This window comes from Tamandua tetradactyla, chromosome 2 (genome assembly GCF_023851605.1).
Source record: "Tamandua tetradactyla isolate mTamTet1 chromosome 2, mTamTet1.pri, whole genome shotgun sequence".
Classification (NCBI taxonomy): Eukaryota; Metazoa; Chordata; class Mammalia; order Pilosa; family Myrmecophagidae; genus Tamandua; species Tamandua tetradactyla.
This window is the reverse complement of record NC_135328.1, coordinates 51,123,588-51,151,504: the sequence shown is the minus strand read 5'-3', so window position 1 is coordinate 51,151,504 and position 27,917 is coordinate 51,123,588. Positions and strand designations below refer to the sequence as shown.

Sequence of the window (27,917 nt, the reverse complement as noted above, 5' to 3'; positions counted from 1 at the left end):
GAGCTGAAGCTAAGATTGGTGGTGGTGGTGGGGGGTAATTTCTGCCTTCAGTGCTAGGAGGCGCAAGGCTGTGGGGGTCATGGGCAGGACTGGGAAACAGCAAACTCTGGGGGAAAGGGAGGAAAAGCAGAAACTTGAGACCTGATGGGAGCTTTTATTCAGAGAGCCTAGACTCGCGTCCCCCTCTACCTCCCTCTTCTCAGGGCTTTGGAATTGTGTGTAGTCCTCAGCTTGGCCCCTAGAAAAACCTTGGCCATCAGGGAGGGGTCTGGAACAGATCCCTGGGTTGTGGATCTGATACATTCCAATGCAAGCCTACAGGACCAATCCCTGTTCCTATGTGGTTCTCTCTGGGAAGTTCCTGGCTCCCCTGGAGCTCCAGAGATGACTGTTCCCTCCTGAGTTGGCCTTCAAGACCACTCAGGAGTCATTATGACAAACTATGATAAATGATGTCCAAGGGTCAGTGTTCAAAGAAAAGGAACAAAGTAGTGGCAAAAGAGGTAGACAAGACCCTCCTGATTCAGTGGCTCAGGGCTTAGGCCAGGCCCTGGAGTTCCCTCGGGGGCGGCATGATGCCCAGTTCCTCCCGCAGAGCCTTCAGAGACTGCTCCCAGCGCCGCTCGTAGTACAAATTGAGGACACATGGAGCTCTGTAACCGTTTTGAACTGCCCATGGAATCAGCTCCGAGACTAGCACTTGCAAACTCCTGTAGGGCAGCAGAGGAAAAAGATTCTGTTTAATACATTTTATATGTGAAGCACTTGATATGCATTTTCCTCAGCTAATCCTCACATAGACCTATGAAGGAGGTAGTTATTATTCCCATTTTTCAGATGGGCAAAAGAAAGCCAGAGAGGTAAAATACTGTGCCCAAAGCTACATATTTTGAACATGCGAAAGCCCAGATTTAAACTGAGGGTTACCTAACTCCAGAAACTAATGCTAAGTTGCTTTCCCATTGTTTCCAATGCCTGAGACGTTTCAACCTTTATTCACTGCCCTGAAAACTCCACCCCCTGCCACAATACAACTCTCTGCCCACTCATTCCACCCCTTGCTTCTGAGAGAATCATCAGGGGCTGCTTAAGGCCATCATGTTCTTTCCATTTCCTGGAGCCCTCTGACTCCTCCCCCAACTCCCCACAACTTGAGAACTTACTGGGCATTGAGTCGGACAGGTCCGAAGAGCGCACCCAGGATGCACATGGGCAGGCCAGTCTGGACAGCCTCAAACCACTTGACTACGATCTCTCCTGAGGGATGAGGTGGGAGGGAGGGGGCAAAGAATGAAGAGGGGCTGGGAGGAAAGACCAACAGTGCTCAGGGCAGACCATAGCATCTAGGAACAACGCATCTTCTAATCTCAACCAGGGATCAGTCATGTCCAGTGTCTGTGTTAGGCCCTGGGACACACAGCTTGCAGTGGAAGAGAGGGGTCAAGACAGAGCAGAAAGAAGGGTTGGAAAGGAAGCTTGGGGATCTGAGTGCAGAGGATCCCAAATGCTAGGCTGAGGATTCCAGAGTGGTTTCTATAAGCCTTAGGGAATTGCTGAGGGTTTTAGAGCAAGGAGGCAGCCAAAAACCAGATGAGGCAAAAACCCTGGTGACTGGAGGCTGCTACATCAGTGGAGAAGCCATTATGAGGGAGTGAGGTTGGAGAAAGAGGATGCATGATAGAGATGCTACCAAGATGTTCAGGTTAAGCAGAAAGTGAGGCACCAAGCTAATTGGTGGGTGGCAGAGACAGGTGAACCTTATCCTGGCCCTGAAGACAGACCCAGAGACAGCCTGGCTGGGGCACCCTGCCCTACTCTCATGGCAGCTGGCTTGCAGGCACTCACCTAGGATGTTGGTGGGCATCCCCAGGAGGGTGTGGAGCATGTCGTGCACCTCTCGGTACCGCTGGATCACATACGCTAGCTCTTCATCATCCACAAAGCGAGTGGGTGCGCGGGTATCTGGGGAGACCCTCTGACAACCATGAGCCTCCCTTATACCCCTTCCCAACAGTTCTCAGGACCCAATTTGTCAGCCACCCTTTGACTTTCATCCATTCCCACCAACTCATATCCACTCAGAGAACATTTGGGACTTTATTTCTGTCCATACCTGCTAACAGAGGAGTCCTCAGGGAGAGAATGTGGTGAGACTGGCACCCCCTTCCCCTCTTTGGTCTCCCCCAACTCACATACAATATTTGTAGCCTTTTGGAATCTATGGAAAAAAGTCCCAAAGTCCCTGATCCTTAGCACAAGCTGCTCCCTTTGGGATGTTCTTTTTGCCACCCTCGTCTTCACTTGACAATTCCTACTTCATTACCGAGCATAAGTGTCCCCTCCACAGCAAAAGGACTAAAGTCTCTGGGGAACTTCATAAGAAGGTTTTCCCTCCCTGGATGACACCTGAGGGAGGTCACCCTGGCAGGTTTCCTATTGATGAAATAACTTGCATCCTGGTGAAATCTGAGGGACAGCATATAGAATGGATCAGGAGAATGTCCAGCCAAAGCAACAATGTCAGGGAGTGTGAAGAGCACACGCAGGGACATTAACCTTCTAGAGCAGTGGTTTTCAGCTGGGGTGATTTTGTTCCCAGGGAACATTTACAATATCTTGAAGCATTTTTGTTTGTTATAACTGGAGGTTGCTACTGGCATCAGTGGGTAGAGGCCAGGGATGCTGCTAAACAACCAACAATAAAGAGGAGAGCCTCCACAACAAAGAATTATCCAGCTCAACATGTCAATACCTCTGAGGTTGAGAAATTCTGTTCAAGGTTTTTCTCACAAAGTTAAACACAGAATTATCATACGACCTGGCAATTCCATTTCTAAGTGTCTATACAAAAGAAATGAAAGCAGAGACTTAAACAGATGTTTGCCCACTGATGTTCATCACAGCATTATTTACAGTAGCCAAAAGGTGAAAGCAACTCAAGAGTATATCAACAGATGAATGGATAAACAAAGTGTGGCATATCCATACAACTGAATATTATTCAGTCATGATAAGAAATGAAGTGTTGGGACATGCTACAACATGGATGAATGCTGAAGATGTCACATGAGTGAATTAATCCAGACACAAAAGGACAAATATTGTATAATTTCTCTTACACGCAATTCTTAGAACAGGCAGATTCTTAGAGACAGAAAGCAGAGAATGATTACCAGGAGTAGGGGGAGGGGGAAATGGGGAATTATTGCTTAATGGGTATGAGTTTCTGTTTCAGACAATGAAAATGTTATGGAAATAGATAATGGTGAAAGTTATACAATTCTGTCAACATACTTAATGTCACAGGATTGGTTACTTAAAAATGGTTGGAATGGGACAATCAAGTAGTAGGCTGAGCCCCCAATCTTGGGGTTTGTTCATTATGAAACTTAACCCCAAAAAGGATAGGCTAAGCCTACTTAAAATTAGGTCTAAGAGTCGCCCTCAAGAGAACCTCTTTTGTTGCTCAGATGTGGCCTCTCTCTCTCAGCCAACACAACAAGCAAACTCACTGCCCTCCCCCTCTCTACTTGGGACATGATTCCCAGGGGTGTGGACCTTCTTGGCAACATGGGACAGAAATCCTATAATGATCTGGGACTCAGAAACAAGGAGTTGAGAAAACCTTCTCGACTGAAGGGGGAAAGAGAGAAATGAGACACAATAAAGTATCAGTGGCTGAGAGATTCCAAACAGAGTTGAGAGGTTATCCTGGAGGTTATTCTTACACATTAAACAGATATCACCTTTTTAGTTAGGGCGTAACAGAGAGGCTGGAGGGAACTGCCTGAAAATGTAGAGCTATGTTCCAGTGGCCATGCTTCTTAAAGATGATTGTATGGTATAGCTTTCGCAATGTGACTGTGTGATTGTGAAAACCTTGTGTCTGATGCTCCTTTTATCTACCTTATGGACAGATGAGTAAAACATATATTTTAAAAGTAAATAAATAATTGGGGGAACAAACGTTAAAATAAATTTAGTAGATTGAAATGCTAATGATCAATGAAAGGGAGAGGTAAGGGATATGGTATATATGAACTTAATATTTTTTGTTTTCTTTTTACTTCTTTTTCTGAATTGATGCAAATGTTCTAAGAAATGATTACGATGATGTATATAGAACTATGTGATGAAAAAAAGAATGTTAACATTGTATGTTGATTGGTTTTATTAATAAAAATTTTTAAAAATGGTTAGAATGATTTTTATGTTATATATATATTTTACAACAATTAAAAAAAAAGTTTAAAAAAATTAAACACTGTTCCAGAACAAACTTTGGTCACCTCCATCATGTGGTTGGCTCCTGGAGCCTGGCTGGATGACCACTTGGCAGAAGTGCCTTGATGGGGTATGTATGTGTTGTGGGTGGGGAGGGATGTGGTAGGGAAGGTGGCCCAGCTGTGTCCTAATACCCTGTGATAAATTAGATCATCCTGGTCAAAACTCTCCAAAAAAAAAAAAAAAAAAAAAGGTGACTAAAAAAAAAAACAATGACAATTAAATACAATGCATGATCCTGGGTAGATCTAGTAACAGAGAAGAAAATGCCCAAAGGACATTATTAGGATTTAGTAAAAAAAATTGGATCCCCCCCTACATGGAACATGATATTCAGGGGTAAGTCCCCTGGCAAAATGGGATATGAATCCCAGGGATGAGCCTTGCCCTGGTACCACGGAATCAACAATGCCTTCCTGACCAAAAGGGGGGAATGTATTGTAACAAAATAAGGTATCAGTGGCTGACAGAGTTCAAATAGAGTCAAGAGGCTATTTTGGAGCCTACTCTTACAGAAGCTTCAGCTAGATGTTGCTATTTACCATAGTTTGCCAAACCTCAACCAAAGCCATTCCTATCAACCTTAAAGAACCCCTAGAGCTCTGTCTGAGATTCTAGAAAAGTTGAATGCACTATGATTACTTTCGAGAAACCTACAACCTCCAGATGGGTTCCTAGGCCAGAAAAGTCCTAAAACCCAGAGAGGCCAGCCTCTCCAGAACATCAACTAGTTCCATTCCCCTATTCCATATTATCAACTTTTCCAACATGAAAAAGTTAGAATGGGCATAGTCCAAATACCCCTAAAGATAGGGAGAAGGAGAAGTTATAACAGAGAAGATAGAATTTAACAAATTAGTATGATCGCTGAATCATATCGCTATTTCTTTTAGCCTCCAGTGTCTTAAAACAGCTTGAAGGAAAACCCTAAATTTGTGAAACTGCAACCCATAACAAACTCTGAAATCTGTTCTATAACTACTTGTTACAATGCACTTTGTAACATAGTGAATACCCTTGTTCTTAGGAAATATACATGGAAGCATTAAGTGTTCAAACAGCATGATGTATAAACAACCTAATCTCAAATGTTTAGAAAAGTAGATAAATAGACAGATACATGGATGTACGGAATAATATGACAAATGTGGAAAAATGTTAAAGGTTGGTGGATCTAAGTATCTGGGTGGGAAGTTATGCTGGAGCTCTCATTATTCTTATAACTGTCCTGTAAGTCTGAAATTATATATATGTGTGTGTGTATTTATTTAAAAGCAAACATTCCAGTGGCTTCTCATTACTCCTATTACAAAATACAGACTCCTCCCTGTGACCCGCTGAGCCCGGCAGGGCCTTGTCCCTGTTGACCTCCCAGCTCACTCTGCCTCTACCTCATTCACTTCTTTCCGAGCTGATTTTCCTTTTCTTAAACACCAAGCCTTTATACTTCCTGTTCCCCCTGATCAGAATATTCTTCTCTAGCTCTCCACAAGGCTGGCTCTTTCTCATCTCCTGGTTTCCCTTCTCAGAGGGACCTCCCCCAGCCACCCTATTAGCAGTGGCCACACCTTCCCTACACCAAAGTCATCCTCTATATCAAGTCTTTTCTTCATAGCACCTATCAGTGAGAACGTAAACTTCATAAGGGCAGGCTTTTTGCTGGTTTTGTTCAGTGTTTCTCAATTGCTGACAACAGTGCCTGCTACACTATAAAGTACTCAATAAATATTTTGCCTGAGATTTTATATAATTTTTTTTTACTAACTCATTGTTTGCTTCCTGACTATAGTATAAAATCTAATATGGCAACCGTTTACATCTACTTCACCAGTATACCCCTAGCACCTGGAATAGTGGATGGCACAAGATAGATGCTGAATAAATGAACAAAATCCTCGGTAGTTGGAAACACCCTCCATCCCAAGTACTGTCAGCCTGGGGCTGGAGACTACAATTTGTATGCTAGAGAGAGCACTATCCCTGGAACAGGGGGATACATTGCAGTGGTTAAGAGAATGATTTGAGTTTGAAAATTGCCTCTATGACTACTGGCTGTATGATCTTAGCAAGTTGCTTAACTACTTAAAAAATAATTTATTTTTAAGTGATCCATACCTTGACATTAAGTACATCAGCAATACTGTGTAACTTTCACCACTATCTATTTCCAGACTGTTTTCATCATTCCAACTCAAAACTCATACTCATTTAGCAATAATTCCCCACTGCCCCCTCCCCCAGCCCAGTTAACCACTATTTGTCCTTTTGTGTCTGGCTTATTTCACACAACATGACATTGTCAAAGTTCATCCATGTTGTAGCATCTCTTAGCACTTCACTTCTTTTTATGGCTGAATAATATTCCATTATATGTATATACTACATTTTGTTTATGCATTCAAATGATGGACACTTGGCTTGCTTCCACCTCTTGGCTATTGTGAATAATGCTGCCAAAACCACAAACATCTACTTGAGTCTCTCCATTCATTTCTTTTAGGGATATCCTAGGAGTAGAATTGCAGAGTCATTTGGTAACCCCGTACTTAACTTTCTGAGGGACTGCCATTTTGTTTTCCACAGTGGTTGCACCATTTTACACTCCCACCAACAATGTACGAGGGTTTCTATTTCTCTGCATCCTCATCAACACTTGTATTTTGTTTTTTAAAAAATAGCTATCCTAGTGAGTGTGAAGTGGTATCTCAACACACTAAGTCAATACATTTTAAAAATGAAGATTTAACATAATATTGAGCAACAATAGTAATCATGAGCATAGTTGTCTTGTTCCTGATCTTAAGGGGGAAGCTTTGACTATTTCACCATTGAGTATATTTGCTGCAGGTTTTTCATAAATGCCCTTTATCGTGTTAAGAAAGTTCCCTTCCATCCCTAGTTTTCTGAGCATTTTTATCATGAAAGGATGTTGACTTCCACCAAATGACTTTTCTTCATCAATTGAGAAGATCATGTATTTTTTTCCCTTCATTCTATTAATTTGGTGTATTACATTGATTGGCTTTCCTATATTGAAACATCCTTGCATTCTTGAAATAAATCCCACATGCTTATGGTGTATAATCCTTTAATATACTATTGGATTTAGTTTGTCAGTATTTTGTTGAGGATTTTGCACCAATATCCATAAGGAATACTGGTGTGTAATTTTCTTTTCTTCTGCTTTTCCTACCAGGAAAATGCTGATAGGAATTTGCTATCAGGGTAATGCTGGCCTCATAGAAAGAGTAGGAATTAATCTGTCCTCTTTCATATTTTGGAAGACTGTGAAAAGGATTGGTGTAAATCTTCTTTAAATGTTTTGTCGAATTCACCTGTGAAACCATCTGGTCCTGAACTTTTTTGAAGGGTTTTAAGTTAGTGATTAAATCTCTTTACTTGTACATATGTTGAGATTTTCTATTTCTTTTTGCATCAGATTAGGTAATTTGTATGTTACAAGGAATTTATTCATTTCACCCAGTTTTTTTTTTTTTTTTTTTTACATGGGCAGGCACCGGGAATCATCGAACCCGGGTCCTCCGGCAAGGCAGGTGAGCATTCTTGTCTGCTGAGCTACCATGGCCCGCCTCATTTCACCCAGTTTTTCTAATTTGTTGGCATATGATTGTCAGAGTACTCTTTTATAATCCTTTCTTCAATTTCTATTTCTTTCTTCAATTCTGTCAATTTTTGCTTCATATATTTGGTGGCTCTGTTGTGAGGTGATATATTTATAATCATTTTATCTTCTTCACTGAACATTTCATCAATACATATATCTTCTTCTCTTTTTAAACTTAATGTCTATTTTGTCTGACAGTAAAATAGCCACTCCAGCTCTCTTTTGATTCCTGTTTCCAAGGAATATCTTTTCCCACCCTTTTACTTTCAACCTTTGTGTCTTTGTATCTCATATGAGTCTCTTTTAGAGAGCATATGGATGGACCATGCTTTTTTCAACCAATCTACCAATCTCTGCCTTTTATAGAGGAGTTTAATCCATTGACATTTAAGATAATAACTGAGAAGGAAGGATTTATTTCTGCCATTTAGCCAGTTGTTCTCTGTAGTCTCATGTTTTCTGTTCTTTAATTATTCCATTACTGCTTTTTTTTTTTTTTTTTTGGCTTTTACAAAGGGGATTTATTAAGGTGCAAGATTACAGTTCTAAGGCCATAAAACAACGTCCAAACCAAGGCCTCAACAAGAGGATACCTTCACTCAAGAAAGGCCGATCACGTCTGGGGTTTCTCTGTCAGCTGGGAAGGCATGTGGCTGGCATCTCTTCCTCCTTTGCTCCTGGGTGCTGTTGCTTTCAGTTTCTGATTCCAGTGGCTTTCCATGTCGGCTCTCCAAGTATCTCCAGATGCCTGTGTCTAGACCTCTGCTCTCTATGTCAGTTCTGAGCTTTTTCTCTCTCTGTGAACTCTTTCAAGGACTCCAGCAAACTAACTAAGGCCCACCGTAAATCGGTGGGGTCATATCACCATGGAAACAATCTAATCAAGAGGCCCACTCCATATTAGGTCTGCCCCCAGCATTACCGCCTTCTTTTGTATTTAGTTGCTGTTTGGTAGTGTACCATTTTGATCCCCTTCTTCCTTCCTTTTCTCTGCAATTTTAAATTGCTTTCTTAGTGATTACCTTGGTAACCACTTTACCAAGTGATTTAGTGATTTAAGATGGTGAACATCTTAAAGTAATAACAACCTAGTTTGATTAGCACAACCTAGTTTCAGTAGTACACAAAGTCACTACTCCCATATATCGCCATTCTTCCCCTATATACCGTTACTGTCTCAGATTACATCTTTAAACATTATACGCTCAACATAGATTTTAGATGTTATTTTACATATTTGCTTGTTGAGTCATGGAGAAGGGAGGAAGTAATTACAAACCCAAAGAACAAAATATAGGATTTTATACCTACCTATATAGTCACCTTTACCAATATTCTTTATTCTTCTTATGCCTTTGAGTTGCTCTCTACTGTCCTTTTATTTCAGCCTGAAGGATTCTCTTTATCATTTCTTTAGGGCAGATCTCCTGATAATGAACTCTTCCAAATTTTTTTTATCAGTATATGTCTAATTTTTCCTTTTGAAAGATTTTACTGGATATGGAATTCTTAGTTTACAGATTTTTTTTCTTTAAGGACTTTAAATATGCCATCCCGCTATCTTCTGGCCTCCATGATTTCTAATGAAAAATCTGCTATGAATCTTATTGATAGTTCCCAGTTTGTGACGAATCACTTCTCTCTTGCTTTCAAAATTCTTTTTGTTTCTGCAGCTTGACTATTTACCATAATGTGACTTGTAGATTGTTTGAGTCTACTCTGCTTAGAATTCATTGAGATTCTTGGATGTATAAAGTCATGTCTTTAATCATATTTAGAAGTTTTTGGCAATCATTTCTTCAAATATTTTTCCTGCGCCCACTCCCCTCCTTGTCCTCTGGCACTCCAATGATGTATATGTGGGTACATTTGATGGTTTCCCACAGGCCCCTCAGGCTGTGTTCACTTTTTTCCCACTATTTTTTTTCTTTCTGCTCCTCACCCTGGATAATTTCAATTCACAAACTTCTTTAACTTAGCTAATCCTTTCTTCTGCTTGTTCAAATCTGCTGTTGAATCGCCTAATTAGTTTTTCAATGACTGTATTTTGTAGCTCCAAAAATCTGTTGCTTTCTTGTATTTTCTTTTCATTTTGTTCAGAAGTTTTTCTAATTTCATTCACTTCTTTGTATATGGATTCCTTTAGCTCACTGAACATACCCTAAGAGAGCCAATTTAAAATCTTTGACCAAGTTTCAATGTATGAGTTCCCTCAAGGACGGTTTCTAGCAAATTCTCATTTTCCTGTGAATAGGTTATTTTTTCCTGGCTTTCGGTTTTTTGTTTTTTTTGTTGCCTTGTAATTTTTTTGTTGAGAACTGGACATTCTGAGTATTATGTTGTTATAACTCTAGAGATCTAGTTCTCCCACTGCTCTTGAATCACTAAGTTTGTTGCAGATGTTGGTAAGGGTTGGAGCCATGACTTTTCCAATTATTTTTATTCCCAAACAGGGAATGGAAAGAGATAAGCGGGGAAAAAAATAGGTACCACTTCTTTAAGACTCCTCTGCCACTTTTACCTAAAGAGGGCTGGCAGAATGCCTGCCCTCAGAGCCACTCCCTTCTTCCTAGCAATCTGAAATAGTTGACTGAAAACAGTGTTCAGAGATCAGACCACACTTCCTGAGATTTTGGAGGACTAAGCCCTTAGAACCTTAGACGTTGGATGGGAGATGTTAGCTGCTGCAGGAAGGTTAAAATTCACTAATATTTAAAACAGTTTATCAGTGTTTTCTTCTGGGTCTTCCCTGGATGCTGCATAGCACTCTACTAGACTCTAGACTTTCAAAATAGTTGTCAGACAGTTCCTGTCAGTTCAATGGTTGTTTGGTGGAGGGACTGATTTGCAGAGCTTCCTATTCAGTCATCTTCCCACAACACCTGCTTAATTACTTTGCGCCTTGGTTTCCTCATCTATTTTCTTTTTAAGAAAATAATAAAATAATGGACTTGACCAGATTATTGGGAAGATTGAATGAGATCACATACAAGCCTGGCACATAGTAAAGGGGTTAATAAGCATTGGTGTATTATTGTGTATTTTTAGTTTAGTTTTTTTTTTGTTTGTTATTTGTTTGTTTTTTTGTATACCTGGAGAGATGCTGCCAGCCCATTTGCCTTTTCCATGGAAAATGACACAGCCTTGGCATAAGAGACTATAAAACACTTCTACCCATGGTGGCAATTCAGAGTTCTTCCTTCTTCAGGATGTCATTCCTGTGCCATCCCTCTGCCCTTCCTCTTGACTGCCAGATGGACAGAAATTAGACACTCACATTCATGTTCAGGAAACAGAGATACTCATGGCCAAGAGAGCCCTCAGGCAGGCTTTGGAGCTTGCCTAAGTCAAGTGTGGACAATGAGATCCGGGGACGCTCCCTGCAAGGCAGAAGGCAGGACTCAGATATTGGGAGGGTATTAGCAAATGCAGGTGAAAGGTCCAGTTACAGCAAGGTTGTGAGGGGTGGAGAGGAGTAATGGGGCCACAAATCCTTATGGAGTATCTAGTACTGGTCAGGAAGGTGGTGGAGAGCCTACGGAGGGAGGCAGGCCTGACATGCAATCAGGGTAGTCACAAAAGGCTAGCTACAGCTAGTACATTTTATGGGACCTTAGAGGCACTGAGCCAAGGCCACCACATTGTACAACTCAGGGGTCATTGTGGTTTATATATGAATGGTGATCCTGGATTTGGACAGTGCCCACTCTATGCAACCATGTGAGGCTTAAGGTATCAAGCAGAGCCCCCTAGAGGAACAGGACTGATACAATGTGACTCTGGAGAGAGATCAGGATCCCCAGGAATGCACCCAATCCCTTGAGGCAGAGCTGGGACCTACTGCAGGATCTGGGCACCCTCTGGATCCCTCTTCATCTTGTCCCTGAGGGTCTTCAGGGCTCGGCGTCCTGTCGTCTCTCCTAGAACTGCGACCATGTCTGAAAGGACAGAAATGGGCACAAATGGAGAATGTGATATTGGATGTAACCTCACTCAAACCGAGTCTTAGTATGGTAAAATAGGGAAAACATATACCTCTTAGTTATGAAGATTCATGTTAAACATTTAGGAAATTGCCCAGCACATAGCAAGATTATTAAAGTTTTAACTAGCTGGGGCGAGGTGGACCTAGTTAACGCAATAGTTTTATAAATCACTTTTATGTCCATTATCATGACAGAGTATCATGTCACTATCTCCATTGTAGTTATAGGCTTTTGTAACAGAGTGCTGGGTTTGAGTCTAGATTATGTCACTATCTAGGTGAACTTGCACAAATCATTTCACATTTCTAAGCTTCGGTGTCCTAATTTGTGAAGTGTGGATAACATCTTTCTTATAGAGTTAATGTGACATACCAAATCATACTTATAAAACACTTGTATAGTGAGCAGCCAAAACAAGTGCTCAACAAGCAGTTAGCATTATTGTAGGTTTTTTTTTTGTTTTGTTTTGTTTTTGTGTGCAGGCACCGGGAAAGGAAGCCAGGTCTCTGGCATGGCAGGAGAGATTTATGCCACTGAACCACTGTCCCAAAGCCTGTATTATTGTTTTCATTAGTGGTAATAATGGTACTTCCCATATTTAAGAATTCCTGGAGAAATAAAAAGGACACCCCCCCCCCCATCCCCACTCAGCAGATTCGGATTCAGCGTTAAGTGTTATTAAAACCCAGTGTCTGCGTTTTAATAAAAGTTCCGGGTAACTATAAGGTACAACCAGGCCTGGGTACCCTGCCTAGTTTATCCCCCAGTTTTATCACAGTAAACTGGGGCTTTGACAGAGGTCGTGGTCCGCTCAGGCTTCCAAGGCAGGGGCGCACTCGCCCCCTCGTGCCCCCTCAGCAGCGCCGGGTACCAGTGGCCTTACCATGGCGGTACGGGTTGTAGAGTGCCATTCCTGCAGAGCCAGCAGCCAACAGCGCCTTCTGCAGTGGAGACGTGGGGATATGGCCCGGGTAGAGCAGGTCGGCGCCATGGCTCGCAGCCCGAAGGGGAATAGCTGGAGGACAAGAAGAAGGCCGAGGTCAGAGGAGCAGGGCGCCCCAGAGCTCCTCCTGGTCCCACCACCGACCCTGCGCCACTTGCCTGCAGCAGACGCGGGGTGGCCGGGAAGCAGTGGGACGCGGCGCAGGGCCCCGCGGAGCAACATCGCAACGGCAGCGTGCCGGGTCGGGACTCCACGCGGAATGGCAGGGCAGGCCTAACGCTCCAAATTTCTCTGGCGACGAAGAGACGATTTAGTCAAGAGGACTCGATCCCGACCGCGCTGTCTATGGTCTTTAGAGGAGAAACAGACAAGAAAGAGCCCTATCGCTAGGTAGGAGAAGGAAATCCAAACAACCTGTCTATTAACCCGCCTACTTCCACCGATACAAGACTTCCTATTTCATCTCACACACACCAAGAGTTTCCTAGGGAAACGTAAACTCCACTAGCTTGGGGGTCGGTCCGGACCCTACTTCCTTGTCTGCAGCACGTTTCTCCCGAGGACAATAAGAAAAGAACCACTTCCGGTAGCGGAATATGGCGGCTCCCGCTAAGAGCCACATTTGGGGGTGGGGCCGTGCGATACTTCCGTCCAATGTCCGCTTTTCCATGAGCCGGGCTGCCCTTTGCAGCCATGGGTTCTGCAGGACTGGTGCGGCTGCATGGACTCTTCGCGGTCTACAAGCCCCCGGGTCTAAAATGGAGGCATCTGCGGGACACCGTGGAGATGCAGCTTCTGAAGGGTGAGCGCCTTGAACCAGACCCGCGATCCCGCTCCGTTTCTCCCAGGGTCCATCTCTTCTGATGCCCCAAAACAAAGTTATGTGACCGCCCACTGGGCAGAGCACCTTCCTAGTCATGTTTTATACCACTTGCGTTTCCCGATTTGGGGAAGCTGAGGCTCAGAAAGGCTGTATTGTCAAACACAGTTTAAAAATAGAAGAGTTAGGATTTGAACCCATCTTTGTCTCTCTTGACTACCTTTATTCTCTTCTCTACACCGTGGGCTTGTGTCTTATACATCACCATTACTTCCCTGCCCAACTCCCCTTCCCCCAGATTGTCGGACAGAATTGACAAGATGTTCTTTACCTGTGTGTGCTTAGGTCTAAACGCTGGGAAGCCTCCTGCTCCTGAACAGCGTGTTCGCTTCCTTCTGGGCACCGTGGAAGGCAGCAAGGAGAAGGAACTGACCCTCAGTGCCACCAGTGTGCCCAGCCTGACCAACCATCCCCTTGGTAAAGCAGATTGGGGCAGGGTTCCAAGTATCACTTCCCACCACATCCCTGAGCAGAGTCAGTGTCTCAGTGCTGACTCCTTTTTTCCAAGACCTTTGAAGGACCACCGTTAGCATAAAATATCAGACCGGAGATTATCATTTTTTCTGGAAAGGGCCAGATAGTAAATAATTTAGGCTTTGAGAGCCATGTGGTCTGTTACAAGTACTCAACTCCACCCCTATAGTGAAAGAGTGACAGTAAACATATACAAAGGAATGATCCTGTCTGTGTTCTAGTAAAACTTTGTAGATGGACACTGACATTTGAACTTCGTTTAATTTTCAGTTGTCTTGAAAGCTTTTCCTCTTGATTTCTTCTTCTTCTTCTTCTTCTTTTTTTTTAACCATCGAAAGATGCAAAAACCATTCTTAGCTGGTGAGGAATTAATAAAAAAACATTCTTGTCGATTTGGCCTGTGAACTGTGGTTTACTGTCTTTTTCACTGTTCTAGAACTCCAGGTGGGAATAGAGATCTGCAGGTAGAAGTCCTAGGAAGGAGTTTTGGGCTCCTGGTAAAGAGTGACTTTTAGTCAACAAAGTTGCCCAACAATGGAATTCGTTCTGGTAATTAGCCCCCCGTCACTAGAAGTGGTTAAGATTTCTGTTAGGGAAGCTATAAAGGACAAGGAACTCGGCCAAAAACCTACAAGCCCTTAACTGGCAATCTTCAGTAATTCTACAGTTAATTATTGAGTATAATTAACAGTGGTATACTTATTGAGTATCTACTGTGTACTAAGCATTGTGATAAGCTTTTCCCAGATACGATCACATGAATCTTCACAATTCTGTGAAATAGGGCCTATTCTCATTTATAAATGAAAAAAACTCATATAGATGAGGCTCAGTGTTGACATTAAGTAACATAGCCTAGATTCAGTAGACTGTGTACCACCTACCCTTCCCCTAGATTCCTTTTGATGTAGAAAAGTCTTAACGCTTCCAGCTCATTGCTGCATTCATTCTTTCAGTAGTTAATATCCTCAGCAGCTAGTGAATTCTGGGTTAGAATTGTGAGCAGACAGACGTAGGTCCTGTCCTAAGGAGCTTACAGCTCCCATTTTATTCCCAGATGGTGAACAGGATTCTCCTTCAGCACGAGCTGGGCAGGGAACCCCACAACCTTGATCCTCAGTGTATGCTGACTGAGTTTGAATCCTTTCATTGGACAGATGGTGATAGGCAGAGTGACAGATATAGTGGGTTGCCCTCTCTCTGGGCCCCCTGGCTTGAGGAGATAGTTCTCGGCCCAAGATTTCATCATGGCAACACGTGGGAATATAGCCTGATCTTGACTTTAGACTCCATGAGGTCACATTTTAGAATTGAGGTTATTAAACAGCCCAAAGTTTCCTGGAGGCTGAATTTGGAAATGGACCTTGTTTGTTTGTTTTCAGTACGTGGGCCAGCGTTCACCAGCTTGAAAGTTGGTGTGGGACACCTTCTGGATATCCAGGCTTCTGGAGTGCTTGGTAGGTGATGTGAGCCTGGGGGTACAGTGATATGTACTTGGGGGAGAATCACAGAGCTACCAGAATCCCAGCCCACTTTTTATCTGATACCATTTCCAACCACTGCCTTTCTCCGCTGATTCCTGCCCCAAGTCTCTGATAGTTGTGGAGATGAATGGTGGAAGGGAAGGGTTTCACAAGGTCCTGATCACAACTGGCTACCTTTCTCAAGTGATTCCTCCACTTACATGTGGTACCAAGTTCTCTGTGCATATTTAATCACCATAAGACCTTATTAGGTAGTTACTAAATACTTTATGGACTTAATCCAGGAGCTTAGGTGACTTACCCTGGGCCACATGGCTTGTGAATGCCCTGGTCCATAGAAGGAAACTATCCTGGCATACATGAGATAGCTACATGTATGGGTCTGGCCCCACTGACCAAGGTCTAGATGCTGCTGATGCTGGACATACAAAGCTCTGAGTAATTGAGCCATCTCTGTCCCCAGGATAAGTCAGTGGCCACATCTTCCAGCTGCAAGTCTCAGTCCTCTTGTGTCACTTCCTGGGGCATAGGCAGGCATATGTGATCTCACTCGCCAGATCCCTATTCCCTTTCCAAGAGTAAAATGGAAGGTCATTCTGTCTTTCAGCCAGAGGGAGAAACAGACCTGGGGAAAGGCAACGAGTGGCCCCAATGACCACCATTTATTAGACCCTTCCTTTGTGCTGACTCCTCATGCATTGCCTCTTTTAACCTTCACTACACCCACAGGGATTCAGATAGTATTTTTACCCCCATTTTACTGACAAGGAGCCTAGGGCCCAAGGAGGTTAAAAGACATACTCATAATCACCCCAGATTGGTGTACAGACCTGTATGACAACTTCTGGGTTCATAAGAATCCCCTCGAGAAGCTTGCTTAGTGTCCTAGGCTCTTCCCAACCAGGAATCAGATTTGTAGATATGGGTGGGGCCAGAAGTCTGCATTTTGATATGTGCCCAGAAGAACTGTCTTGCTCCCTGTAGAAGAAGCCCTCTTTGTCATGTTGCTGGCTTCATCAACATCAGAGGTGGGAGTTTTCTGATGGGGAGTGGGGATAAAGGGAATGGGGAGCCAGATGTGAGATCAGGTTGGGTGCTTTTCAGTGCTCGGCGTGGGACATGGCTGCAGGCTTCTCACGGACATGTATGATGCTCATCTCACCAAGGTATGGGGCTCTAGGGTTAGCCCGCTTATCCCTCAGTCCTTTCCCTGGCATCACCAGCATGATTCTGCAGCAGAGAGGATTCCACCGGGGAATACCCAGGCTATCAGCAAGCATTGTTTTTATGGCCCTGGGCTAGGGGAGACTGTAATAATACCGTGATAACTTCTGGTATTTATGCATGCTACCTATTTTGTGCTAAGCACTGTACATGGATTCCCTTGTGGAATCTTCACTACTTTCCACATAGGGTGGGTCCCCATTTTACAGATGGGAGGAATAAGGCTCAAAGAGGGGATGTCACTTGCCCAGGGTCCTGTAGCCTTGAGGATTTGAACTTGAATCTCTCTGACACCAGAGCCTGTTCATGACACCACCTCATTCTCTTCCTGAGCCTGAGATCATGGATATCACCATCCAGCCCTTAGGGCGCTTACCATCTAGAGCAGGACCATGGAATTTGGTACCACAAAGCAAGGGCAGAGGTGCCACATTAGAGGGACTGGGTTTTTGGTCAAGAGCACGGATTCTGGGGAAACAGCTTGGGTTGAAACTACCTTCTATCCCTCTGGCAACTGTGTGTTCTTGGATGGATTATTTCTCTGTGTCTCAGTTTCTCATCCCTTAAAGGGGTTACCTTCAAGACTAAATTAGTGAGCATATGTAAAGTACTTAACATAGCTCCTGGCACATAGTAAATGCTCAAAAGCTGTCATTGTTGTCATCAGATTCATTATTTTTATTTGTGGCAAAGGCAGACCCACAGGTTTAGAGGAAGAGGAATTCCTGAGTTCAAGGAGGAGGAGTGGCCTCATGTGGGCCTGAAAAGTATAGTCATATTTAGACAGGCGCTAAGACACCAACAGGGCTTACTAGGAGGGGCCAGAGCATGATAATAAGTTGTCAAGTTTGGCTGGAGTGGAGAGACTTGGAGGCATGGGGCCGTGGCAGGATGGTTGTCAGCGCCTTATGCAGGTTACTGATGCTCACTTTCATGTGAAAATCTATCTATGGAAACCCAGCCAGTGATCATGAAGGAGGCCCATTGATTCAAAGCCAGGGAATGTGTCTTACTAAATCACGCAAATGCCCTGTGGGATACGCTGTATCACCGTTCTCCAGTTACAGAGAAGAACCTGGGTGCAGAGAGCAAAGGAACTGCCCAAAGCCATACAGAGGCAGCTAGATGGGGCTAAAGTAAGAGCTGCTTTTCTTATCCCTCCTCCCCTTACCACCCTCAGCATCCCATAGCACAGAGTTGGAGCAGATGGGGTAAGTCCTCCCAGCCCCCAGCCTCAGACTGGCACCTCCATGGCACGAGGCATGCCTCCCTCCTTGGTGCCGAGACTTAGAGTGGAGAAACTGACCATGTCTTCCCATCCCTGTCCTACAGGATTACACAATACGTGGCCTCCTGGGCAAAGCCACAGATGACTTCTGTGAGGATGGGAGGCTGGTGGAGAAAACAACATATGGTGAGAGCCCATGGGAACTCATCCATTCCGGTGGAATGGAGTGCATGTGGGAGGGTTGGTTGAGGCTTACCGCCCTCTGAGTTTGCTTTCCCTTAATACCTCATTGCCCCACGGCTCATGCTGGCTACCTCTATTACTGTCAGACACACCAAGCTCCAGCTGGCTTTCATGGGGCTTTGGATACCAGAAATGCCCTGTGGTCACCTCTTCACTTTGCCCAAATGTCACCCCCCCAGAGAAGCCTTCTTCAGCTCCAGACTAAGTCACACCTGGATGGACCCTCACAATAGTAATTAACTAATGATTAGTATCTATTTACGTAATATCTCTTTCCCCACCAGGCTGTCGCCCCTGAGTGCAGAACCCATATAGTTCACTACTGTGGTCGCACGTGTAACACTGGGCCCAGGACATGGGAGGTGCTTAATAAATGCTTATTAAATGAATGAATGGTTCATTCTTCACTTCTCACTGTTTTCATGGTCAAAGACTTGGGATCTACTGTATTTGCTTATTTGCCAAACATAATTTGAGTACCAACTATGTACTGGGCTCTGGTGGGGACATATGGTGAACCAGACAAGGTCCCCAATCTCAGTGAACTCAGCTTAGTTGAGAGAGGAGGCAATCAATTACATATCTTCTATAAAAATAGATTGAGAGATTATCCTTACGCATTATATAGATATCACCTTTTCAGTTACAGTGTAATGGAGAGGCTGGAGGGAACTGCCTCCATGCATACATATGGTATGTATGAATTTTTTTCTGTTTTTCTTTTTCTGAATTGATGCAAATGTTCTAAGAAATGATCATGATGATGAATATACAATTATGTGATGATATTGTGAGTTATTGATTATAAAACAAGAATGGAATGAGCATATGGTAAGAATGTTTGAGTTTGTATTTGGATATGTTTCATAAAAAAAAAACGTAGAAAATGTGTGACAAAGAAACACTATCTATTTTTTGCATGTAGGTGTGGGTCAACCCACAAAGCATCTAGAGACAACCACTATGTTGAAACCTCCGGGAGGGAGGGAGCCAGAACTTGCAAGTGGGGAGTGGTTGTTGGTGAGCTCTAAAGTTTTTAAAGAAGATTCATGTGTCAATTGTATAATTTAAAATTTATACAAAGAAAGTTAAGTGCTAGGAAAGAGACCTAGGTGCAGAGTGGCAGGAGCCAGGAAAAGGAAGTGACATGCTCCAGGAGGAACTTTCTGGAGAAGGCAGGGTTTGAGCTGAGTTGTAAATGAAAGGAGAGGAGGCAGCGACATGAGTTAAATTAGATAGGAGGGATGAGGAGACCTGGGCCCTTTGAAGCTGGTGAGCCTTTGGTCCCTAAGCCTACTTCCAGATTATGTGCCCCACAGCCAGATATTGGCACCAGCCACATGTGGCCCTGGGATCAGCCTCCTGGCAGAGTTTGTTGGAGTCCCTAGGTTTTGCCACTCTTGCTCACATTCACTCAGTGGGACCAGCAGGTGGCTCTGCCCCTTGCTGCCTCCTGCATTTGGACAGTTGGCTTCTCTCTCCCAGGGTACGTTGCATGGAATCTTGGGCCAGTCATATCACTTCTTTGGACCTTCAATTCCAGAGGAAAGTGTTGTTAACCTGGGGTCTATGGATGGATTCCAGGGATCTGTGAGCCCCTTGAAAATTTCCTCAAAAAGAGAGTCCAGAGTCTTCATAAGATTCTCAGAGGACTTTAAACCCCCTCAAATTGAGCCACGGGACCAGAGTGTATTCCACCACCCCTTCTTGTCTCCAAGAACTGGGCAGGTCAGCAGGCATCTGTGTGCTGACAATCAATTCCTTGTCTTTTCCAGACCATGTGACCAGGGAGAAGCTGGACCGAATCCTAGCAGTGATCCAAGGTTCCCATCAGAAAGCCTTGGTGATGTAAGTGGGACCCTGAGGGGTGCACAGAGGAATGCCCACAGGGCTCCCACAGACTCCATCTATCCTGGGGCAAATGCCAAGGATCTTTTCAGAACCTGAAACCAGATACCAACCCACCCATTCCTTCCAGAGCACCTAGATATGTTTCTGTGTTCTGGGTCTTGTGCTGTCCACTGTGAACACTGTGGGGAACAAGAGATCCCTGCTATTCTTCCAGGCAGTGTGTGATTCACTTCCACACAGAGAGGGGTTGAGGCTGGGGGTTTGTGTGGCCTCGTGACTAAGAGCTTGAGCTCCAGAACCAATCTGCCTGGAGGTCTTGGTTCTGCCAGCCACCAGTGGCCTGGCCTTAGATGCATGGTCTAACCTGCTGTGAGCCTTACTTTCCTTGTCTGTAAACTGGGCACAGAAACAACCTTCACCTTATAGACATAGGCTTAGGACTCAAGGGGGTCAGGCAGGTCCCTGGACATAATTACTTTGCAGTATAGGATGATAGCAGCTAGAACCACCACCTGAGGCAGGGGAGGTTGCTGTGATCAGAGGGAATGCCTTAGGGAGCACTGTTTAAAGGATAAGCATGGAATTGCCCAGTGGTTGTGGTTGGGCGGAAAGGTTATTCTAGGCAATAGGAGCATCATGTGCCAAGATTCAGAGGCATGAAACAGGCAGATGTTTCACTTTAGGAAAGGAGTGACCTTCCTGGGGACCACGTGGAGAATGGACCGGAGGGGTGAAATTGGGGGGAGTGTGAACAATGCCCAGGGACCTCCAAGAAGGGCTTAAACTGCAGCAGGGAAATCAGCAGTGAAGAAGAATAAGGAATTGGGGCAGGATTAGGAAGGGGAATGGACAGGACAGTGTAGTGGGCAGGGAGAGGAAGAGGCTGGGAGAGTGCCCTGAGTTCTAGCTGGGTCTCTAGAGGTATTGGGAAGGAGGAACCTGTGTAGGGGGAAGATGTTGAATTCACTTTGGGTTGGGTTGAAAATGGGTCGGCTGAGAAGCTGAAGCACAGAGTTACAGGTAGAGGTTTGGGAGTGGTTGGTACCTGGTTCTGTGTTAAAACCAGAGAGAGCGTGCAGGGGGAGGGCATTTAATGGAGTTGGCAGGAACTGAGAAGTGCTGCTGCACATGGATGGAGGATCAGGGAAGGACAGGAAATATGCATGGAAAGTGAGTAAGGAGCTTCAAAAAAGGCATCTTTCATGAGTGGGGCAGAAGCAGGTAGTCAGCCCAACTCTCATCCCCACAATGGCTACCTGACTAAAGCCTCTTCCTGATTTCCAGGTACTCCAGCCTTGACCTGAAGACCCAGGAGGCTTATGAGATGGCTGTGAGAGGCTTGGTCCGGCCCATGAGCAAGTCCCCAATGCTGATAACTGGCATCCGATGCCTCCATTTTGCACCTCCGGAATTCTTCTTAGGTAGGTTGCTCTCAGAAGTCAAAGCGAGATGAGATCCTGGGTTTGAAAGTTATGGTGGAATGCCCTTGCAGAGGCTGTTCTGTGGTTTGGCTGAGGCTGGCACATGCCAGCTCTGCTCTCTGCTGGTGAAAACATTACAGACTGACTTCCTTCCTAGCCCTGGCCTTGACTGGACTGATCACAGAGCACACAGAACAAATGCTCTCCTATTTCCTGCCAAGTCATCCTTTGAAGCTAGACCTTAATAGGCAAGGGTTATATTTAGCCCCTCAGTTCCAGAGCTGCCTTGTTTCAAATTGTTGGCACCACTCCCACCTCCCTAATCCCACCCAATTCCATCCCCTATTATCTTTTGTTCCTTCTAACCACTGCCACACCCCTTCCCCCTTTTCTGTTGATCATATTAACAGGCGCTTCTTTCTTGAGTACTGACCAAGCCCCTCTCATTGCTAAGCACCTGAAGTGAATTATCTTCTTAACTCCTCACAGCCACCCCATTTTACAGATGAACAAACCAAGTTTTAGAGCCGCTCTTCTCAAACTTTAATCTGCCCACGAATCACCTGGGGCAATAAGCGTTCTTCTCAAAAGGCTGATTCTGACTCAACATGTCTGGGTAGGTCCTGAGATTCAGCCTATCTAAGAAGCCATCAGGTGATATGGACAAGGCTGGTCTTGAATTTACTTTAGCAGAATAACAAAGCCATAAAGAACTAAGGTGTCTTGCCTAAGGTTGTTATACAGCCAGGAGGGATCCAAAGAGTACAGATCCAGATAAGTTAATAGCAGAGACTGTAATTATGATCACCATGTCTGTCATTATGTGTCCCTGGCAGAGGTTCAGTGCATACATGAGACACAGAAACAGCTGAGGAAGCTAGTACATGAAATCGGCCTAGAGCTGAAGACCACTGCTGTCTGTACCCAAGTGCGGCGCACACGTGATGGCTTCTTCATGCTGGATGATGCCCTTCTGAGGACCCAGTGGAACCTACACAGCATCCAGGAAGCCATCCAAGCTTCAGCCCCCAGGGTGGCTGCAGAGCTGGAAAAGAACTTAAGGCCGTTGTTGGGTGCCCAGAAGCTCCCAGGTCTAGGCAAACCCTGGGACTCTGCAGGACCAAGCTCTGCCTCGGGGCTGGAGAGCAGCACAGGGCATTGAAAGGCTGGGCAGCTGGTGAGGCCTGCTCACGAATAAGAGCTATTCATGAACTAAAACTTATGAGTATACAAAGTAAATGACAGTAGGGGCAACTTTTCTACATATGCCATAAAACTCTGAAACTGCCTGAGGAAAGATTGACAGACTTGACCCAACTGAAAAGGAAAAACCTCTGTGTGGACGAAAACACTGTAAATAAGTGACACAGAAAAACTATTTGCAATATATTTAAGAAGTAATATCCATGATTTATAAAGAGCTCTTACAAAGCAGTGAGAAAAAGATGACAAGAAAACTGGTGAATGCTATGAACTGTGTGTGTAGCCAAAGAAATCCAAATGCCCATTAAACTAGAGTTGATGCATAACCTCTCTGATAATGAAAGACAAGCAGATAAAAAATAAGATGACTTTTCTTTGCCTTTCAGAGTGGAAAAATTAATAAAAAGATAATGTTCAGTGTTGGTTTCCAGTGTAGAATGGTCTCCTGTACTGTTAGTAATGTAAAACTCTGGTAATGTGTACCAAAATACAAAATGCTTCTGCCCTATGTCCCAGCGGTTTCACTTTTGGTTGCAGAAAATTATAGATAAAAAAGTAGATGTTCATAGCTGCCTTGTAACAGTACAAACTAGGAAATTTTATTACCATTCATTTATAAGGGACTGGTTAAATAAATACAGCACCTACAGGGTCAAAGGTGCTATTCTAATACCTTGAAGAAAATTACAAAGAAAAAACTTGTAGCCTTTTTTCTGCCAGATTTATTCCTGTAAGCATTGGATACATTGGCCCCATGTGTGTCTTTTTTCTGGGGGCGATGGGGGATGGGGAGGGTTGCTGGTTGTCTCTTAACTTCTGTTTTGGTATTCCCCACCCTCAAATTTAGATTTGAGGAAGTAGGTGGCCCCTGGCTAAAATTCCAGTTTGGGCCCACCTTCCCATGGTGTTGCCTGCCTTCAGGGCATCCCGCAGCCCAGAGCTGTGTCGTCCAGGGCTGGCTCAGCCACCTCCTAGCTGTGAGGCCTCAAAATCTCAGCTTCCTCATACATAATATAGGAATATTGATTCCACCCACCTGTTGGGGCTTTTGTGGGAACAAACAAGGTCATTGTGTCAGGTGCTTACGGCGCCTGGCTTGTAAAGATATGTTCTCTGCGTGTGGACTGTCACCTTGCTGTGGCTACTTTCTTCAAAGCCATGACTTAAAACCCAGGGTTGTCACCAAGCCCAAAATCCTTTTCTCCATCACCTCCGGTTTCTCTGGCATAAATACCACCTGGGAAGCTAACAAATGCTGTGTCAGCCAGGTGATGGAGGCCGACGACAGTCATAAATAATGTTGAAAATGTGTACCTCTGGTATCATGTGATGAACGTGGCAATTTATCTCTGTGGTCTTCCTATCAGCAACCCATAATTCATGAGGAAAACATCAGACAAGTTCAGTGGAGGGGCATTCTACAAAATACCTAACCAGTTCTCATCTGTCAGGGTCACCAAAAATGAGGAAAGTCTGAGAAACTGCCACACCCAAGAGGAGCCTAAGAGACCTGATAGCTAAATACAATATGGGAGCCTGGAACAGAGAAAGGATATTAGGTAAAAGCTAAGGAATCTGAATAAACTATGGATTTTTGGTTAGTAATAGTGTAACCGAGAAATCGGGATTTGAGGGATGATTTTGATTAGTGAATCATTATATAAAAAATCCTTTTTAGGTGGGCCACCATGGCTCAGTGGCAGAGTTCTCGCCTGCCATGCCAGAGATCTGGGTTCAATTCCTGGTGCCTGCCCAGGCAAAAAAAAAAAAAAAAATCCTTTTTGCTTTCTGGAATGTTGGAGTAAAAAGGGATATACCTGAGATCTCTGAATTGTAGTCCAGTTGCCTTGATATCTGAAATGAGTGTAAAAAGCCCTTACCCTGTGCCTCCATGATTGTAAGAGCTCGTCATTCTCCTGTAAAGCAAAGGTCTTAATGCTAATGAAGTTGGCTATTAACTACTTCCTTTTGATTTACACCTTTAGTACTGAACTGAAAGCTCTACCTCCCCTCCCATGTTCTATTGAAATGATAATGGTAAGGCTTGTCTCCCTTTTTTTTTTTGCTTTGAACTTACTATCTGAAATGATTTCATCTCCCCTTGCTAAAATCCTTAAAAACCTTGAACCCCCTAAACTCAGGGAGACAGATTTTGGGCCATTAGATTGTCTGTTCTCCTTCTACACATGTACTAAAACTTTCTCTCTTTGAAATCCCAGTGTCTCAGGAATTGGTTATTGAGTGCGTCTGGCAGAAAAATCCACAGCCTTTGCTGGGTAACGATAGTGTCTTTATTGGCTCATTAATTATAAGAAATGTATCATACTAAACACAATAGCAGGGGAAACTGGGTGCAGGGTATATGGGAACTCTGTACTATCTTCTCAATTTTTCTGTATATCTAAAACGGCTCTAAAAAGTTGTCTATTTTAAAAAATCATTTTTGAGCTGCCACTCTCAACCAGTGCCAAGATGGCAGCTTAGTGAGGTGTGGAATTTAGTTCATCCTCCAGAGCAGCTAGTAAATAGCCAGGAACAGAACAGAACAACTGCTGGGGCCACATCAGTGACCAGACACACAGCATACCTCAGTCTGGACCAGCTGAACCAGCTGGGAGTCCCCCCAGAACTATGAGTTCCCCAAGCCATGGAGACGAGCAACCCTCCCCCACAGGCTACTTCCCAGAGGGGAAAGTAAAGAGACTTTACCAGCAGCAGGGGCTGAGCCCAACCAAAGGCCTATTGTGGAATTAACAAATTCTGACTACTAAAAATAGGCCCCCAGCTCAGCTGACCCTGATCAAAGCTGAAGTTGCTGATTCTTGAGGGGGCAGAGCTGATGGAAAAAGAAAAAAAGAAAAAAAAAAAAACAGAGTTGTTTTGGATTGGATAGCACATAATACTTAAAAGGGTCTGGGCCCTGAAGGAAAGGAGGGGGCACATAGGATCTGAAGGTACACAAAGCAACATACCAACTTATGCTCTTGATTGGCAAACCTGAGGAATGGGGACCCTGCTCTAAGGATTTTTCTCTTTCTTTTTTTTGGCTGTGTTTCTACAAAGGGTGGACTGCCTTTGGATACAGCGGCAGGGCTTTTCAGGCTGCAACTGCCCCAGGCATAGAAACAAGCTTGTTGGAGAGCCTGTCTGGAGCCTGTGCCTTCCCTGGGGGAGGGGTTGGGCCCAGCTCAGGTGGAATCATTCCTTCAAGGAACTCAGACCCCAGGGTTTGGAAATTTGAAGCAATTAAAGCCAGGCTACAACTTCTCCTCTGTCTCCATCGCCCCCAGCAGGGAGAGTCTGCGAAAGTTAAAGGCACCGCATCAGCTTATGCTGGTGGGACCTGCAGGCAGATAAGCACCACATACTGGGCAGGATAAGAAAAACAGAGCCCAGAGACTTCACAGGAAAGTCTTTCAACCTGCTGAGTCTCACCCTCAGAGAAAACTGATGCAGGTGACTCTTTCTTCCTGACAGGAGGCCAGTTTGGTGTGGGAAAATCTGGTTGGGGTCTATAATGACAAAGTAAACCCTCCTAAGGGTAGGGAGAAAAAGGCACCATACAGGCAGGGCAAGAAACAAGAAAACAAGAACTGAAAAATTCTCTCTGGTAAACAAAACCTAAGCTAGTGGTCCAAAATAAGCTCAACTGAATATCAAAGAACAGATAGACAACAAAAGTCATCCAACAAGAAAATCCTAGGTAAAAGAAGTGAAAACAATCTCCATAATAAACTAATTAAGGTAATTAAATGCCTAGACGCCAGCAAAAAATAACACATCACACTAGGAAAATTGAAGGTATGGCCCAGTCAAAGGAACAAGACAACAATTCAAATAAGATACAGAACTTGAAACAATTAATTCAGAATGTTTGAACAGACATGGAAAACCTCATCAAAAATCAAATCAATGAATTGAGGGAGGATATAAAGAAGGCAAGGAATGAACCAAAAGAAGAAATCAAAAGTCTGAAAAACAAATCACAGAACTTATGGGAATGAAAGGCACAGTAGAACAGATGAAAAAAACAATGGAAACCTACAATGTCAGATTTCAAGAGGCAGAAGATAGGATTAGTGAACTGGAGGATGGAACATCTGAAACCCAACAAGCACAAGAAAATATAGGGAAAAGAATGGAAAAATATGAGCAGGGTCTCAGGGAATTGAATGACAACATGAAGTGCGTGAATATATTTGTTGTGGGTGTCCCAGAAGGAGAAAAGAAGGGAAAAGGAGGAGAAAAACTAATGGAGGAAATTATTACTGAAAATGTTCCAACTCTTATGAAAAACTTAAAATTACATATCCATGTAGTGCAGCGTACCCCAAACAGAATAGATCCAAATAGACGTACCCCAAGACAATTACTAATCAGAATGTCAAAGAGAAAGAGAGGATCTTGAAAGCAGCAAGAGAAAAGCAATCCATCACGTACAAAGGAAGCCCAATAAGACTGTGTAGATTTCTCAGCAGAAACCACAGAGGCAAGAAGACAGTGGATGATATATTTAAGATACTAAAAGAGAAAAACTGCCAACCAAGAATTCTATATCCAGCAAAATTGTCCTTCAAAAATGAGGGAGAAATTAAAACATTCTCAGACAAAAAGTCACTGAGAGAATGTGTGACCAAGAGACCAGCTCTGCAAGAAATACTGAAGGGAGCACTAGAGTCAGATACAAAAAGACAGAAGAGAGAGGTATGGAGAAGAGTGTAGAAAGAAGGAAAATCAGATATGATATATATAATACAAAGGGCAAAATGGTAGAGGAAAATATTATCCAAACAGTAATAACACTAAATGCTAATGGACTGAATTCCCCAATCAAAAGATATAGACTGGCACAATGGATTAAAAAACAGGATCCTTCTATATGCTGTCTACAGGAAACACATCTTAGACCCAAAGATAAACATAGGTTGAAAGTGAAAGGTTGGGAAAAGATATTTCATGCAAATAACAACCAGAAAAGATCAGGAGTAGCTATACTAATATCCAACAAATTAGACTTCAAATGTAAAACAGTTAAAAGAGACAAAGAAGGACACTATCTACTAATAAAAGG

At 43.8% G+C, this 27,917-nt stretch overlaps 2 protein-coding genes across 4 annotated transcripts; one reads left to right on the top strand and one right to left on the bottom strand.

The window, feature by feature from the left end:
• Positions 1-140: 140 nt before the first annotated feature.
• On the bottom strand, positions 141-13,438 carry COQ4 (coenzyme Q4). Of its 3 annotated transcripts, none has more exons than XM_077146146.1 (8): positions 13,313-13,438; positions 12,997-13,129; positions 12,779-12,910; positions 11,751-11,847; positions 11,187-11,289; positions 1,846-1,975; positions 1,164-1,257; positions 141-710 (listed from the first exon to the last, which is right to left on the bottom strand). In XM_077146146.1, the coding sequence occupies exons 2-8, from the start codon at positions 13,058-13,060 to the stop codon at positions 539-541; spliced, it is 792 nt and encodes a 263-aa protein (XP_077002261.1). In that variant the 5' UTR covers positions 13,061-13,129; positions 13,313-13,438; the 3' UTR covers positions 141-538. The 3 variants fall into 3 exon arrangements, with proteins under 3 accessions (XP_077002261.1, XP_077002256.1, XP_077002251.1); XM_077146141.1 differs by having other exon boundaries at positions 12,997-13,188; positions 13,313-13,417; XM_077146136.1 differs by having other exon boundaries at positions 12,997-13,421.
• On the top strand, positions 13,067-27,917 carry TRUB2 (TruB pseudouridine synthase family member 2). Its single transcript, XM_077146126.1, has 8 exons — positions 13,067-13,640; positions 14,004-14,135; positions 15,575-15,649; positions 16,781-16,842; positions 18,233-18,314; positions 20,147-20,219; positions 21,507-21,643; positions 22,480-27,917. The coding sequence occupies exons 1-8, from the start codon at positions 13,532-13,534 to the stop codon at positions 22,803-22,805; spliced, it is 996 nt and encodes a 331-aa protein (XP_077002241.1). The 5' UTR covers positions 13,067-13,531; the 3' UTR covers positions 22,806-27,917.

Excerpts from the sequence above, each read along its gene's own strand:
- COQ4 (XM_077146146.1), bottom strand. The coding sequence starts at position 13,060 with ATGTTGCTCCGCGGGGCCCTGCGCCGCGTCCCACTGCTTCCCGGCCAC. Across the intron at positions 11,290-11,750 it reads GAGGGTGCCCAGATCCTGCA|GGAGCGTCCCCGGATCTCAT; the intron begins GTAGGTCCCAGC and ends TCTGCCTTGCAG. Across the intron at positions 1,258-1,845 it reads GATGCCCACCAACATCCTAG|GAGAGATCGTAGTCAAGTGG; the intron begins GTGAGTGCCTGC and ends CTCATCCCTCAG.
- TRUB2 (XM_077146126.1), top strand. The coding sequence starts at position 13,532 with ATGGGTTCTGCAGGACTGGTGCGGCTGCATGGACTCTTCGCGGTCTAC. Across the intron at positions 15,650-16,780 it reads CCAGGCTTCTGGAGTGCTTG|TGCTCGGCGTGGGACATGGC; the intron begins GTAGGTGATGTG and ends GGTGCTTTTCAG. Across the intron at positions 21,644-22,479 it reads ACCTCCGGAATTCTTCTTAG|AGGTTCAGTGCATACATGAG; the intron begins GTAGGTTGCTCT and ends TGTCCCTGGCAG.